This window comes from Chironomus tepperi, unplaced genomic scaffold (assembly GCF_022539635.2).
Source record: "Chironomus tepperi strain 1889 unplaced genomic scaffold, CSIRO-AGI_Ctep_v1 contig_37, whole genome shotgun sequence".
Taxonomy (NCBI): Eukaryota; Metazoa; Arthropoda; class Insecta; order Diptera; family Chironomidae; genus Chironomus; species Chironomus tepperi.
In genome coordinates, this window is record NW_027226159.1 from 636,810 (window position 1) to 654,844 (window position 18,035).

The 18,035-nt window shown below is 31.7% G+C and overlaps 1 protein-coding gene across 1 annotated transcript; it reads left to right on the forward strand.

Annotated features, from left to right (window-relative positions):
- Nucleotides 1-739: 739 nt before the first annotated feature.
- On the forward strand, nucleotides 740-12,795 carry LOC139098943 (knirps-related protein-like). Its single transcript, XM_070651329.1, has 3 exons — nucleotides 740-1,911; nucleotides 6,398-6,587; nucleotides 10,766-12,795. Exons 2-3 carry the CDS (start codon nucleotides 6,510-6,512, stop codon nucleotides 11,819-11,821), a joined length of 1,134 nt encoding a protein of 377 aa, XP_070507430.1. The 5' UTR covers nucleotides 740-1,911; nucleotides 6,398-6,509; the 3' UTR covers nucleotides 11,822-12,795.
- The last annotated feature ends 5,240 nt before the right edge of the window (nucleotides 12,796-18,035 follow it).

Sequence of the window (18,035 nt, forward strand, 5' to 3'; positions counted from 1 at the left end):
AAATATAAATAAAAAATATAAAAATTATTGACTGTTAAATAACAAAAAATTAAAATTTAAAACTTCTTCAATTTTCAATTTAAAATTAAAAATTCAACAAAAAAGATCAGCAGTTTAAATTGATAACTCAACAAAACGGATCAACAGTTAAATCAAAATTATCATTAAAACATTGATAAAATCATCAACTGATAAGGATATTGACAAGTGATACATTTAATAAAATAAAAAAAATCATTTAAAACCAGTGATTCTAATTTATTGAAAATTAATAAAAAATCAAATCATTGTTAAACAATTTTAATTGATTTCAAAAGATATAAAAACTGATAAAAATAAATTAAATCAACAAATTTAAAACTCAAGAAAAAAGGTTTAAAAATCTTAAAAACCAAGTGAAAAACCAGCAAAATTTTGAAAAAATTCAACAAATTTACAAAATTTTGAAAAGTTTTTGAAATTCAACAAATTTTCAACAATTTCGCTTAAGTTGGACAACTAAAATTCAACGAATTTCAACAATTCGACAATTTTGCTCAAGTTGTAAAATTTAAAGTTCAGCAAATCTCAAAAATTCAACAAATTTGCTCAAATTAGAAGTAAAAAATTCAGCGAATTTTCAAAATCTCAAGAAAGTTTTGCAATTTTTTAAACTAAAATCAAAGTTTAAAAAATTTAAATTGCTCAAAATTCAAAAAATCTACAAAAAAAAATTCGAAAAAATCTTCACCTCAAAAAGTTCATCAGCTCCAAAATCCAAAAGAAACTCTCATCACCAAACCTTTTTCATTAAAAATCCAATTTTATTCACAAAACATTCAACAGAAGAAGAACACAAGAAAAACTTAATCCCCATATCGATAAGAAGCACCATCAACATTAACTTAAGAATCGTGTGTGATATTCAATTTTTTGCCAGATAACTAATAATAATAAATGCGATAAAAGAATCATTTCTGTCCAACACTTAAACGACGACGGTGTCAGAGTGTCATAACACTAAAAATCGTGTCAATTTTCATAATTTTATCATTCCGTAGTCGCATAAAAATCAGATTTAGGAAGAAACTGAGAAGAGATTGTAGATTAAAAATATTCAATTTATGCCTCAGAGTGGACATAAGAGATACAGAGTCCAATACGCATATATTTTGCAAAACTGATACGAAGCTGACAGCCTGCGAAGTTGAATAAGAAGAAGTCAAAGCTGATAGTTCGAAATATCATCCAAAAATGGAAATTTGATTTGATTTTTATAATATTAGTAAGGAACAGCCTCAAAAAAACAGACAACGACTTAACAAATTGGATAAATATACATTAGCACATAACTAAACGAATGGTATTAGATGATGATGACGATGATGATCAAATATTTGGAATAAAAATGAATTATTGATTATCACGAGACAGTCGTTGTATATAAGGATTTATGGAGATATACTTGTTGGACATCCAATGATGAGATTATTTATGAGTTTAAAAAGAGTTTCAATCATTGTCGGAGATTGGACTGTATAAGACATTAATTGTGTGACAATTCAGCATCATCGAGTTCTAAAAAACAATTTCAGTGTTAATCCCGCGTGTGATTCAGATACAATAAAGTGATATACTTCATAATTCACGTGAATCAGATCAAATTAAAGAAAAAATTCCAAATAAATTGACTTGTGACTCATAACTTAATTTGTGTATAAGAAGAAAAAAGACTTAACAAATTGTGTGTGGATCATTGATAATCTTTGAATGGAACCAGAGTTTATTTATTGTGTGAAAAGAATTTAGTGACACAAAAGTTCGAGAAATAGGGAAAACTTACGTCATAATTTAAAAATTTGTCGACATTTTGGCTGAACAAAAAAAAAGACTTTTTTATTGTCGGACATTCCTAAGCAATAAAGCAGATAGGTAGGTGATCTAATAATTCTAGTTGATCCACAATTTATGGGAAAATGGCAACTCCTTATATTATCTTTTTTTCGCAAACAAGCGCAGTTATTAAGATGTCTGAGAAGGTCTTAATGTGACGGTTTCGATGTGAATAAATTATTTTACAAAATTGGGAATATAAAAAACATGAAAATGATATTAATCGTGATAAAAATGAGCGAATTATGAGCTGAAATATTTTACGGAATTTAATAAACAAGGTTGGAACTTCTAATGGGATTTGTAGACTAGATGAAAGATAATCTGTTGCATCTTATTTAGCTTTTTTGGGTGTTCAATAAATATTTGATTGGGACACGAAATATTATCTATTGGGTGTGATAAAAAGAAATGTGTTGAAATTTTCATGAAGAGAAATTTCTTTTAAATTTTAAAAAAGAAGAATTTTTGGGGCACGATTTGGTTTCTGATTAGTCTTGCTGATTTCTTTATTAATTTCTACAATATTATTTGAAATAATTCAATAATTTGAGATTCAATTCCACGTGTGATTAGATTAATTAAATTATTTTAACAAACCAATGTCATATTTTCAAGCATTTTTCAGCCTAAACTAGCTTCTAGATTGTTTTGCACAGATAAAACCTGTTTTCGTAGTTCTAAAATGGATAAACATAATAATTTAGAAGATTTATTGTTCTCATGCACAATATTTTAATTAAATTAATTCTTGAACTTGCGTGATTAAAGTTCAAATTTAATTATAAATGAATATATAAATCTTAAATTTAATGTGAGTGTTGAAGTTTTATAATTTTTAATAGAATTGATAATATTTTGAGCGCTAATGTCAAGATTGAAATTCAATAAAAAATTCTAAATAATTTAATTTTTCTCAAAAAAATTTGAAATTTTAGTTTTGATTGTTTTTTGACTTTTTCAATTAATTTATTTAATTATGAGTTATGTAAATAGAATAATCATATTTTATTACACTAACCTTGTTTTATGCTTAATAAAATTAAGAATAATCTTTAAAATTTTGGATCGGCTGATGAAATTGAACAATTTAGAATTTCTTGAATTCTAAATCTAAATTGTAAATTAAAGAATTCTTGAAATTAAAAGTCGTTGGACTGTTGAGTCATACGGGACCGTAACATCTTCAAATTCCAAAGTTTATGTATCAATAATATCGATTTCTGTGAATAGTAAATTTTTGCGCTGTTTTGTGTATCATTCTTGGGTAAAAATGTGTGGATACTTCCACCTAACTAAAATTCTTCTAATGATTATTAGTTTTTTGCGAGACAATATGGATTGAATTATGATAAATTAGTTCTTGTAAAATTCTTGTATTCTATTGCAGCGCAGGCGTGCATGTTCGTAACTTGTTGCGTAAATCATTTTTTAAGAATTTTATTTGAAATGTTTTTCTATACAATTCTTAAATTTCACTTTTCATAAAATTTAAGAACGAAAAAACAAAGCAATAACTATGCTTAAGATATTTTTGACTACTTTAATGAGACATTCTGTCCGTTATCCGTTCATTTTAAACCAGATACTCATTCTGCCAACAAGCCAGCCCTTTTTGAATTTAAATTTGTTCTGTCTGTGATATTTCGGCTCACTTGCTTAATATTAATTCAACCGATAAAGTTACAAAATATCCTTATTCATTGCTATGTACGGCAATAAACTTGCGTACATAAATAAATATCAATACGCAGAATTTTAAGTGAAAAAACTGGCAAATGAAAGCATATTTTATTTTTAGAAGTTTTCTGTCATTTTGTTGGCTTTTGAATTTTTATCAAGATTGGAAGACTTGAAATGGGTTGATTTTGATGGCTCAATTTTAAAATGTTTAATACCATTCAACACAGACAAAGAGCATGCTCAATTACATAAGTTGAATTTCTCAAGAACTTATCAAATCATAAATTTATGGATCAATTGGAAGTTCAATTCAACCGTTATAATCGATTTTTCAATCCCGATCGATAAAGTTTCAAAATATCCTTATTTTCCGAGCGACATAAAAGATGAAGGCTATGTCATGGAGCATATTGGAGCTTTATTCGCATCAAATGTACAACTCGCCTATTTTATGGTTCATATTGCTGAATAGTGTCCTATTTGTAGTTTAAATTTCCGTGGAAGAGCCTCTTCATTTATGTCGCTCGGGTTAAAATCGCTTGCTTATGATATTTCGGGTTATTAGTTATTATTTGGGTTTTTCTCATCTTCATACCAATTCGAATAATTTGGGTTTTCTGATCAAATCACAGTTCAACCATAGTCAATTGAGATTTCCTGACTCATGCTCATTCAAATAAATTCAATCCAAATTCTTTAACTCACAAAATGTCACGAATAATCACAAAAAAGACTCAAAAAACATCACATTCAACCGCTTTATAAGCAATTAACACTAATAGCAACTTACAACACCAATTAAATGATGAACATTCAAATTAAGCCTCAAAAGAGCTTAATGCTATAATCCACAAATAAATTAATTGTTTCACTTCAAACAAAAAATTAATTTAATCCTCTTGACGATCTTCAATCTGCCTTTTTTTTAATTCGGCATGTCTCTCAAAAAATCACATAACATAATCAAGTTCATCCACAAAAACTAATCTTTATAGTCTAGCCTAGGCTGAGTGATTGACTAAATTGCGCATGTTGAATTCACAAGTAGCTAAAAAAAATAAGAAGCAGATCCAGCAGTACGAACAATCGAAATAAATTAAAAGAACATTAAAAAAAATCTCCTGGAAAGCGCCACACAGCTCAGTTCTCCAGTTCATGTATTTATATTCATAGAGAGACATACAACAATAATAATAATATTTTTCTCTCCTTATTGCTACTTGAATTCTATTTTATTTACGTGAATGATGACTATGGTAAGTCATTAAAGTCAAATGCGGTATGTGGCGGGATATTTTCAAAAGCAATTTCAATACGCGCGGTCTGAAAAATTTATGAAAATGTGGATCTCAAAATGATCTCAATGATAAATGACGTTGTGATTAATTTTTGTGTGCGAACAATTCATAAATTGCACATAACTTGAGTTGTAGAGGAGGATGAAAAAAAGTTATGGGCTCAAAAGTAAAATGTATGAAAGGATTGGTTGGGAAGTTAATGGGATTTGCGGTTAGAGGCGCTTTATTGTTTTAGAATATTAAGTTTTGGTTGGAGTTTAAGGGCGGTTTATAGGGATTACTGTGAACTTATTTGATGTGTCTCATGATGGGGCAGTCTTGGAATTCTGCCAGCTTTAGTTCATCTTAAATGGCTGTAGTGGAACTGTGATGGCACTCTAGGTACATGATTTAAGCAAGTTATTTTAAGGTTTGTCCAAATTACAGAATTGCAGTCGTGGACGAACTTTAAATTACAGCGCCAAAATTGCAGACCTGCGCATTAAATGCTGGAAAACGAAAACAATAGTTAGATCAATTCTTAAAATTTGAGCAATCGTCAATTGAAGATCCTAGATTTTTGTAATTTAGAGTTTAGAGACACGATTGAAACAATATTGGAATTTTAATCAAAAAAGCTTTGAAATTCCTGATTACTAATCTAGTATTGATCGAACTGGTTAAAGGTTTCTTAGTTAAAACTAGTTATAAGTGTCAATATACCCCAGTAGCTAAACAGCTTCCCTTTGCCTAAATTGCTGAGTGCTTGAGCAATCCACATTATCCGAATGTCAAAATCGGTCATCGGTCATGGTGACATCAGAGCAGTTACGCTTCTTACCGTTATTATCCGTCTTATCACGGCGACTTACTGGTGCCCTAGCAAACACGCTGTGCTGTTCGGGGTTTATGAATAATATTTTTTATAAATGATCCATATAACTGTATTTGCTCAAGTATTTGAGTGATTCTGTGATCTCTAATCAAGCAATATAGCTAATCAATGCATGATAGCATTCTAGAGACAAAGGTTCGATTCATTAGATTTTGAAATTATTCATCCTACATACAGTCATAATTCAATTATCCATAATAAATCAAATTTGACTCTAATTAATTCATCGCAATTCAGAATTGCAATAATTATACTAAGTGACTCCATTAACTACAACATATTACCCAAATAATCATGTTTCATAAAACAAAGCACAAAATCAGCATTTTCTACCGCGCACACACAAAAAAATAACCATTTCTCAAAAAATTTCATTACATTTGAATGAAAAAAAGATGCATATCTTACCTTACGGGTGCCAATTCACAATTCGCCTTTTTTTTCTCTGTCTCTCGGCACATTTTAATTACCTTTTCAGACATCAAATTAGCCGCGAAACAAATTTTTAATTTATGTACCGCGCTGAGATATGAAAAATTGAAGGTACAGAATGCATGTAAAGCATGTGTGTAGATGTGTAAATGTACCAAATAACAATTGCATTTACTGTCAATTCATTTCATAATTTGAATCACTTTTTTTTTAACTTCTCTTTGCTCTTTTTTTCCAGAGTCAGCCACACAGCACAGCACAATACACACAAAAAAAAGCAGACGCAACGTTGAATAACAAGAAGAAAAATTGGCAGAAGCACAAGGAAAAAAAACGACGATAATAAAAAAATGAACCAGCAGTGTAAAGTGTGTGGGGAGCCTGCTGCGGGTTTTCATTTTGGCGCATTTACCTGTGAAGGATGCAAAGTAAGTGTTTTTAATATCAGCAACAACTATAATTTAAGTGCTATTTAATATCGGTCGATATTTATTGGGGGAAATTTCATTTCTTTCTTTGGCTTCATTTCTTTGTGCTGCTCAGTGAATTAAAATAAATAAAAAGACACCAAAAAAAGCACATCTTGGCGGTTATTTCAATTTTTTATTAGTGATGTTCTTTAATTCAACCGGTCACACACAAAGAGGAGACATTTTTTATGATGGTCATTTGTGCAGGCTCTTCTTCTTCTTCATTGATATTTCTTTTTATTAACATTATTTAGACTTTATTAGCACATATGCTGGATGAGCTTGTTGCTTAGTTAGTTGACTCTTTGTCAAATGGATTCTGAGAATTGTTATTGGCTTTTAAGAAGCTATGATGGATAAATTTTGAGGGTTAGATTTTTCAATTTTTAGTGGAGGGGAGGTCAACAGGCTTTCATGATTTCTCAGTCCTATCAAATTTGCGGCATAGAGTTCTTACAACTCCTAGAGTAGGTGAAGCCTTAGAGATCAGGGGAAGCCTATTCTTGAGAGAACAACTTGATATAAGTACTAGTTAATAACTAGGCCTACGGTCGACTAAGGACATTTTCTATAGAATTTTCTATACTTAGTTGACTGATAGTCAACTGCAAATCGAGTTAACAATGGTATTGCCGGAAATGGGAAGAGGAACGGTGAAAGGACTTTAAAACTCTACCTACTTGAATACGCTCCTCTTAGTCATTATCTAGAAATGATGTTAAGTAGTTCACTCGGTCATTGATAAGGAAATATTAAGCATTAAGTGACATTGACTTAGATTTTCTTTGTAATGAGGACTTTATGTGAATTGTTTGATAATCAAGGAGTTACATAGAGATAGATCAGATTTGAAAGACCTAGGATCTCCATCTTACACTTGATCATGAAGTAACGTACAATTACAGGTTGCACATTATTGGATATTAGACGATATATCAGCAATTTGTGATATTTTGTTACATTTTATCCATTTCTGAAGAATGTTTGGTCCAAGTCTAGTCATTGTTACTATCTAAATTGATAGACCAAAAAGCCACAGTCTGAATTTAATGGTCACTAACTGATACTACCTCCAACTATGCCAATATCCCCCAAAAAATGCTAAAACTAGCCTCAAATCCACCTAAAATCCATCCAAAAATTCAAAAAATGCGTCTTAAAACCTCAAAAATTCCCAACTTGCAGCCACCCAAAAAAAAAACTTCATAACGACCGATTCCGATAATTTGTTTCTGGACATGAACATTCGGAATGAAAATTGAATTTTTAAAGCCCCATAAAGATTGTCCATAAATACTATTAAAATTCACATTCTTATCAACTGCATAATTCTCGATACTTAAGCCACTCTACATAATATTTATAATACCTCCTCCCGGTTCATACTCATCTCAACAATCTCTTAATGGTACTCCATTGCATAGCTGGAAACTTTCATAATTAATAAATAATAACCAGTAATGCACCCCAACCGTGTACATAAGCGACTTTTCAGAGACTATATCATCTGATTTTATTGCACCTAAGTTACGAATTATTTTGATCATATAGATCAGTTTGCGAATGCTCACACGATGCACACACGGTAGATTATTAATAATATTAATAAATTTCTCTCCTTTATAAATATTCGATGTTAATCCGCGATTTAAAAGATGGCAATTAAATATTATAAATTTTTTTTTGCGTGCTATTTCATGATGATAGCGTGGATTTACATGAAAATTGGTCATTGTGATGATTAACCAGCATTGCTCTCTCTGTTCATGGACATAAGGCTATATAGATTGAACGATTATGAAATATTGACTCGGGTTACGATTATTATGCAAATCTTGTCCTTCGTCGCTGTTAAAGTCAACAGTTTTGCGTTAATTAGTTCCATAATCAGCTTTGGTGTTTTGGTAATTTGGGTTATGTTGATATTGTAAGCTTGGTATTGAACTGTGATCTGTATTGTTTAAGTGGTATAGAGTAAATATTGAGGCAATGACATTTGGGTTGATAGGTGTCTAAAGCAGAAGTGGGCAACTTGAGTGTCACGGCACACATTGTTACTTACTGGAACCATGCTAAGGCAGTCTGAGTTGTAGTCTAGGTTATTACAAAATGCCTTCTACTTCACTCTATTGCTGGCCACATCTCAAAGCTTGTATAAATTCTCCATTTTTACATCAAACTCCATTTTGACATCAAACAGACATTCCCGACATTGCTGTACTACGTCATATTGCTTTTGGAGCATCAGGAAGTGTCATACTAGTGGCGCATGCCATGTGTGGTTTGAGTCATCGCTTGCCAAGGTGAGAAGTTGCACAAGAAAGGCTTCTCACGACTGATTTAAAATTGCAAGCTTAAAAGGTTCAATGCCATTTAAATTGGTCAACATCAGTAGTCACGGTGCAGTCAGGACATATTCTCGTCTTTGGACATAACAGTGCCATAGCGTTCACGTTGTCCTGTTTAGTAAGTCGTCCAAATGTCCCCAAAATGGCTCTAATTCTTAAAAACATCCACATATCAGCAATCCACGACAGCCACTAACAAAATGCGCTTCATCCAATCCCAATCATTAACCTCAACACTCACAGTAAGACAAATAAGACACCAATAAAGTATGAAGTTTTTCTCGCCATCTCGTTTTTCATACTTTTATTATCTTTCCTGATCAAAAAGCCTCATACGTGTTTGCCATAATGGAAAATTATAGTGTAGATTGTAGCTTAAATTAAATTCACTTAATTATTTCTTTTTATGTCATAATTTTATTGTGAATAAAATAATTAACATTTAGCGCTCAGGTTGAAATAATGAAGTAGGATAATAAATTTATTGTTATAAGCAATTCAGGCTCATCAATTTATTTAAAGATGGCAATTGATGACAATTCGTTCCGTTACTTTTAATGTAATATATTTGTATACCGCTTATTCTTTTTTTTAAATTGAGCTCAAGAATGAGCTAATCCTTTTGAGATATTCCATCAATTATCGATTATGTGTTAATGAGGATTACAAATAAATACTTTTTCAATCGCCTTTTGTCGTCCATCCTCAATTGCCCTTCTTGTATGCGCATTTACTAGCTTAACTATTGTTATTATTATTAATTAGAATTGTTGTCCATCAACCATGTCGGTACATTAAAGAATGCGTAGATGTTAAAATACATTAGGAGTTGTTATCTAATTGGTGTGAATATGGGAAATAATTGGGTATGTTTTTGAGGTTATGTTATGAAAACACTAAAATGATGAAATCTGAGTTATTTTGAAGAAGAAAAAACTGAGCAACTTTGAGCAAAATTGAGCAAATTTGAGCAAAGCTGAGAAACTTTATACAAATTTAGCAAAATTGAGCCAAACTGAGCTAAGCAATTTAACTAAAATTGAGTAAAACTGTCCAATTTAAAAAAAAACTGAGCAACTTTAAAAAACTGAGCAACTTTGAAAAACTCAGTAAATTAAATAAAACTGAGCAATTCTAAATAAAACTAATTAATTTTGAATAAACTAAGCAATTTGAAATAAAATTGAGTAAATCTGAGCATTTTAGAATCAAATTGAGCAATTAGGATCAACTTTGAACAAAACTGAGCAAATTTGAACAATATCTGAACAACTTTTAATTTGAAACTGAGCAACTTTGAATAAAAATGAGAAATTTTTAATTCAAATTTTGAATAGTAACTGCAATTTTGAGCAACTTTGAGTAATAACTGAGCAAATTTGAATAAATTAGCAATTTGAGTGAAATTGAGCAAAACTAAGCAACTTTAAATAAAATTGACCAATTATTGAGAAATATCTGAGCAACTTTGAGCAAAACTGAGCAACTTTGAGTAATAACTGAGCAATTTTGAGCAATAACTAAGCAACTTTGCGTAATATATGAGCAACTTAATGAAGAAATGAGCAAAACTAACTAATCAAGTCAAAATTCACAATTGAATGACTAATTAAGCCACTTCTATACACAGTAGAAGAGAAAACAGATCATAAGCTACCAAACACCTTAAAATATCATCAATAGTCCATGAATAATTCCCACTTTAACATAACAATAGAATGACAAACAAACACCGTAAATCATTTAATGAATTCTGACTCATTTTTATTTCTCTTTTTCTCTTTACAGTCCTTTTTTGGCCGCTCATACAACAATCTATCATCAATATCGGAATGTAAAAACAATAGCGAGTGCGTAATCAACAAAAAGAACCGAACGGCATGTAAAGCATGTAGACTTAAAAAGTGTCTTATGGTTGGTATGTCAAAGAATGGATCACGCTATGGACGCCGATCAAATTGGTTTAAGATTCATTGTTTACTACAAGAACAGCAACAACAGCGTGAACAGCAACAACAACAACATCAACAAAACGGTCATCCACCACAACCGTACGATCTCAATTTCCTTAATCTTATGGATGATTATAGTAAAAATCATCACAATCGTGCCTCACTCTCGTCATCATCACCATCAATCAGCTCACCCGATAGTCATAATTCCGATAGTAGTGTAGAAATTGGTGATAAGAAGAAGATCCACAATTCGATACACAAAATTCCACCAAAAATTCCTGCAATAAATCCATCACCGCTACCATCACAATTAGCATCATTTTTCCAATTGATGCCACCACTCGGACCTTTACCGTTACATCATTTAGTTGGATCACCATTTACGAAATTGATGCCACCACCACCGCTCGCATCATCAGCACACAATTTCCTACCACCTTCACTTTTTTCATCGCCATTTCACGATTCACTACATCATTTGTATGCACAGCAGCAGAGTTTCTTATCATCTGCAAATCTACCATCGCCTCTCGCTAATTTACCAAATAATAATAACAATAATAGTAGTAGTAACAACAACAACAACAATAACAAAGATAGCATCAATAACAATTTACTGCACAGCAATGGCAAAAGTGCAGATTTCTATCAAAAATATTATTTTAACAAAATTAATGGAAAATTTCCAATGAATAATCACGATGATGATAATGAGAATGATGATGTGACACCATCAAATTCACCGACACTTAAAGTTGATGTTAATTCACCGTCATCGCCGCATTCGACGGCATCCTCAAATTCACCAATAATATGCGATGACATCCAGAATAATCCGATTGATTTGAGTATGAAAAATGAGGATCTGCTTAATAACAATACAAATTAGTTAATTTACTCACTTACAAAATATGTTTGTGTCAAGTAATAATGTCACATGTGAAAAGTGACTAAAGCGCATTTTTGTCAGGGATGAGTTTATAGTTTGCTGTGTTTTGATAGTATTTTTGTAAATTAGGTGTAAATTTTAGTTAAAATTGAAAGATTTTGTATGGTATGAGCTAGAGCTGGATTTCTGATAATTTGTAGAATTTTGGTCCACCTCGAAAAGTAAATTGGAAAAAATTGGAACTAAATTTGGAATTTTTGAAAAATTTTCGCTGAAAATTTCTCTAAAAAAGTGGCAAGGATGTATTGCAACAAAATTCATCACTAGATCAATCATGATTGTAAAATAATTAATGATTTCCAAAGGAATTTCGAGGTTATGTTTAGAAACTCAACAAAACCAGGAATCTCTAGATTCATATCAGACAAATCATCGACATACTCTCATCATTTCCGTCAAAAGTACGCTAGAAATCACTAAGACCCCGTGGATTTCAATGTGCCGAATGTGCCATTCCTAAACGTTTCTTGCTATTGCTGCCGTTGCTGTCGATTGATTATTTTTTTTAAAAAAAAAACCACACATTTAGCGGCATCGTGTTAATCATTAATGAGTTGTGCCTACAAATAATTTTCTTCATATTTTTTCGGATAAATATGAAAGACAAAAGACATGTTAAGTAGACACACAGCTATAATGTACAACAGGTTTTTTTTGTCTCACAATGTTCAACTAATCGCAGCACGAATTGAATAGCAAAAAGCTATTGGCAAAAAAAAAAATTAAATTAGTAGTGCACGCGTGCGCGGGATCCGAACACAAAAAAAAAAATAAAGATAATTTGTACAACTTTAGTGTAATAATAATGAAACTTAATGGCATTACGCAAGTATTTTATATTTATATTTATATTGACTGTGGATGGATAGATTAGAGTGTGGCTGTCTCAAATTCGAATTTTTCGACATTAGATTGTCGAACATTAGATTGTCGAAAAATTCGAACTCAACTTATTTTAAAATTAAAATTTACGTTACGAAGAAAAGTTAAAGTAACGGTCAAAATAAATTTGAATTTTAACGGCAAAAAAAATTTTTTTTTGAAAAAAAAAATTAACGGTCTTTTTTGAGACAGCCACACTCTGGGATAGACAAAGACAATAATGCATACCTTTGTATCCACAAGCACAAAATCGACAAATATTTTAGATTTTGGTGAATTATTACCCCGAATAAATGATTAGATATAGTTTGATAGATTGAATTACTAAATATGGCCAGTAGTTTGCAATCACAAATCGGTTCCGAAGAGCATTTTTTGTCAAATGACAGAAACTCGACTTTTATTTTATATATTTTTGTATTATATTCCTCCTTTTTTAAATAAATCTATTGCAATTATGTATTCTTTTGTTATTTAATCTTCTGAAAATATTCGTTTTGAGAAATAAAGTTGACATAATAAATTTGCCCGGATCAGCGATGGCATTTTTTTCACATTATTGAGCTCATTTTACAAAGCAATTTGTTTGACTTTTGATGTCGCACAAAAGAAGCTGGATGGAGAAGATGATGGAATTGTAACTTGAGATGGCCTTTTTTGGTGAAGGATGAAAGAATGGTTCATTAATTTTGAATGAATTAGGCGCCATCTTATGCTCTTTAATATTTAATGTCATTATCAAATGATTGAGAAGTTGTGATGATGAGGAAATGGGTTGTCTTTGGGCTAGAAATACAAGGATTGTCGAGTATTGTCTGTCTCAAACTGGTCCTAGCAGTGATAATGTTTGGATTTTGACTTGAGATTCACATTTTGTCCTACCTATGGAGGTCATCCGAATAGCACAAGTCGGTTAATCGATCCAAAAAAGACATGAATCTAAGCATGATTTAATGACGGATTTAAACTGAATTCGGAACCACGTCAGAATCATAAGCTTGACTCTGATATATGATCGATTAACCGATTTGTGATATTAGGATCAGTCCTAACTGAACAATTTAAAGTTTTGGAGACGAACTAGTGTGTCGCGGAGCAAAGTTTGAGAAAAACTGTCCTAGATTTAGTTCCTTAATCTTAGAGATTCATAAAGACACACATCGTGGATCAAAATTAAAATGAAATGACAGTGAACATAGTTCCTTAGTATTAGGGTTTAATAAAGACAGACTAGATGTCCTGAATCAAAGTCAGAGAAGCACTGTCCATGATCCTAGTTGATTAGTCCCAGATATTCTTTAAGACAACTATTAATTGATCCCCGGACAGACAGAAGCAAACTATATTGATTAAGTATTCTCATGATTACTCATTTAGGTGATGATGCTGTCTGTTAGGAATTGTCTGCTAAAGATCCCTAACCCCAACCTAAAAACCACATCCGCAGAGTATTAAACGCACTAAAAAAAATCTCCAAAAAATGTCCCCAAAATGACTACTTTTTCAAACACAAAAGAATTCCTCATCATCATCATCTGAGGTCATCAACTTTAATCTTTCCGAGAATTTGCATAAGAAACTGAACCGCCATACCTTTTCATCCGTACACATACACAAAAATGAAAAAATCAAATCTCCATTCTGTCAAATGCCGATCCTTCAGTTTTTGCGACACAAATTTTTGAGAAAATAATTCGATAAATTAATTTTATTTAATGTCAAATGTTAATCAAATCAGATAATTTCTGTTAATTAAACGAAGTCAAGGAATAGCTTTCACTAAAATTGAAGCTCAATGTGTGACAGTAGATCAGTGGTGGGCAATCTGTGTGTTGAGGGACATCTTAGTAGTATGACATGACCAAAATAGCGCATTGTATTCGGTTTATGGCAGTTTGGAGGTACACTAGTGTACCGCGACACACATGTTGGACAGTCCTGGGACTAGATCAGTTGTGGGCATCTTGTGTGTCGTGGCAAAGGCTTTGAAAATTCCATGAACCCAATGTCGTGTGCGGTTTCAGTCATGGCTTACCACCAAGGTGTACCGTGACACATAGGTTGTCCCCCACTAGACTAGATCAGAGATGGAGAGCCTGTGTGTCATGGCGCACTTTGATGGCAAACCATAACATAAACCGAACACGGTATGCGACACTAGTGGACCGTGTCACACAGGTTGCCCACCCCTGAACTAGACACTTCAATATCAATATTCATAAATTTTTTAGTGTAATTTAAATAATTAGATTATCAATATACACACAAAAAATCATACTTTATACTGATGTATACATAAATATAAGTTAGATAGAATTTGCATTAGTTAGACATTATAAATATTAGCAAATAGATCTGCATAAAAAAATTATTTAAATTAGTTAACGATACAATTTGTAAGCTCAAAAGCGTTTAGAGAAAATTATTTCCTGAATAAACTTTAAGTTTTGAACAAAAAAAAAAGCTATAAATTATTTTAATTTCGATTTTTTCAGCTGTTCCTCTTGTAATCTCGTCATCTTGTCCATTTCCGATCGATGTTCACAGCTACTGATTAAAGCGTGTCGATCATTGTCACGTCGTCATCCGATTAGCCTCAATAAATAAATAAAAACTGGCTAGGATAAAAAAAAATAGGCATTAACATTGAGTACTAATTACTGATCATTTGGTGATGGCTTCATACGAAATAATCAACGATAATAATGACATAATTTAGTCACCATATGAACCTGTGAAACCTGATTTATTCCTGTAGATAGATCATTAGCATTTTATGCATCGAACACACGTCGGACCGACGACGACGATGATGATGATGATGATGCACAGGTACAAAAAATGCACGCTAATTTCGCTTCATCGAATCAGCAGCAGTGCATGGAGCTTCAAGGCTCCCGCTTCGACACATGTGGATAAATGTTTATTGTACATCTCATAAATCATCTCAATATTTGTTCACATCTAATGCGAGGATTAAATTAAATCGTCGCTCATTGCTGTGCTCTTTTTTTTTGTGCTGTGTTTTAAACTCGAGTAGATCCATAATTGGAAGATGTTTGATGGAAATGTGCTTTATTGACTTACTACTTTCAATTTTGTGATATTTATGATGATTTGCTTGGTTTTTGATGTATTTTCTTGACGTTTAAGGAGATGTTGGATTAGCTGAAGTTGATGTCTGCTATTTATGATGAATTAAAGATGCTATTTACTTCTGGATTGATTAAAAATTGAAGAATTCCTTCTTAAATGCTCAAAATAACTTTATAATGTAAAATTTTGAACTTTCCAATTTTGTTACATTTTTCTGATGTGAAATTTTGAACTTTAAAATTTCATTACATTTTTCTGATGTAAAATTTTGAATTTTCAAATTCCGTTAAATTTTACATATAAATTTTTTCAATAGTAGAAGCTCTTTATGATCTAATAAAGGTAATTAAAGCGTTTATCGATGACATATTGCGCCTTAGAGGATACAAACTCGATAGAGACCTACAACAATGTCAATAAATTAACATCCCATCTAGCATCTAATTGTAACCGCGTAATATAGATGAAATGCATCATCATCATCATCGTCATGTTCATGAATAGGACAATGTCGCAAATCCATTAATACAAGTGTCCCAACACAAGCGCATATACTTGATTATCTAATTAACAGCGTTAAGTGTTAATCCATTAATAAACTCGACAATGGATAACAATCCTCAACAACCCTTGACTGCATTGAACTTAAGTCATATTGCACATACGATACAGGCATCGACAGTGAATTGCTTTTTATTACAAAGTTAATTAGAAAAATATTTATTTTGTTTTGCATCTTAATGGATATTCTCTCATTTGCCCATATACATTCTGTTGACAGATATAAAAATGAGATTTTTCAGATTTGCTCCAGCATCATCATTTGCGACGAATAAATATCTGGCATACGAATTTGTATCTCGTTCCTTCTTCTTGTTGATCTTCCTCGTATTGACTGTGATCGTACACAAAACATTGATGATGATGTTCCCGCCCATTTTTAAGGCGTTGACTTTTGCTCGATGTTGGCACTGGAACGAGTTTATTGTGGATGTATTTATTTGAGGATTAATACTTGAAATTGGATATAGACACGGTCATGAAAAAAAAATATAGCTTATTAAATTAACATTTTTTATTACAAATGTATAAGCCACAGATTCATAACAATTTTAATTACAGCAATTTCTATAATTTTTTATAATGACTGACTGATCTGTTATGGTTAAGTATTAAGTTTTACTATTGATCTATTGAAAAATTATTGCATATAGTCAGTAATCAATCAGGTTTTTTGCGAAAATTTATTTTATTAATAAAATTTTTTTTGTGATCATTTTACTTGGTCAATTGATGCTTACAACAATATTTTAATCGCTTGAGCAGTGGTGGGTAACCTGTGTGTCGCGGCACACTTTGATGGCAAGCTTCTACCAAAACCGCACACGGCATACGATTCATAGCATCTCTAAACATTTTTTGTCGGAATTCTTGTGTTCCGCAGCTCGCAGGTTGCCCATCATTGCTCTAAAGTAACAAGTGATGTCTATTTTAATAGGTTAAACTAATTATGAACCTATATATTCGAAATAATTAAATTAAAGATTGTAAATTTTAGACCCGTTAAGACAAGAAATATTGTGTCCTTGTGTTCAAAATATTTTCACCTAGCTACCCAGAATAGCACAAATCGGTTAATCGAAATTCGGGTCCAGGCCGATGTAACTCTGACTTGGTACAGATTCGATTTAAATCGATAACATGCCATAGTCGCGCCGGTCTGGTGCCTTCTATGGCATGGTGCATGTTTAAATTGAATCTGCACCATGTCAGTCAAATCGTGTTCTGGATCGATTGACCGACTTTTGCTATTCAGGTACTTCCAGGGTGGGTTAACTCAAAACTCAAATTCAAACTCTTTTTTCCAGAACTCGAAATCGATTCGGATTTTATATCGAAAAGTCGACTTGAGTCAACTCGACTCCATTTAAAATTCAAATCAACTTCGAGCTCTGCTTTTTTTCAGTGAAATGTGAAGTTCCAACTGATATTTTGAATTTTGAGTTAACTCATCAAACTATCCCCACCCTAATTATCTATGTTTTGTAATTTTCAAAAATTTAATTTTCGTTCCCGGGTAAATCTTAATATAGTATAATAACAACGAACCTAGTTAAAGTTCTAGTTTCTACAAAATTTTGAGCCAATTGCAGCATTTATGGTCAAAGTTGAAATA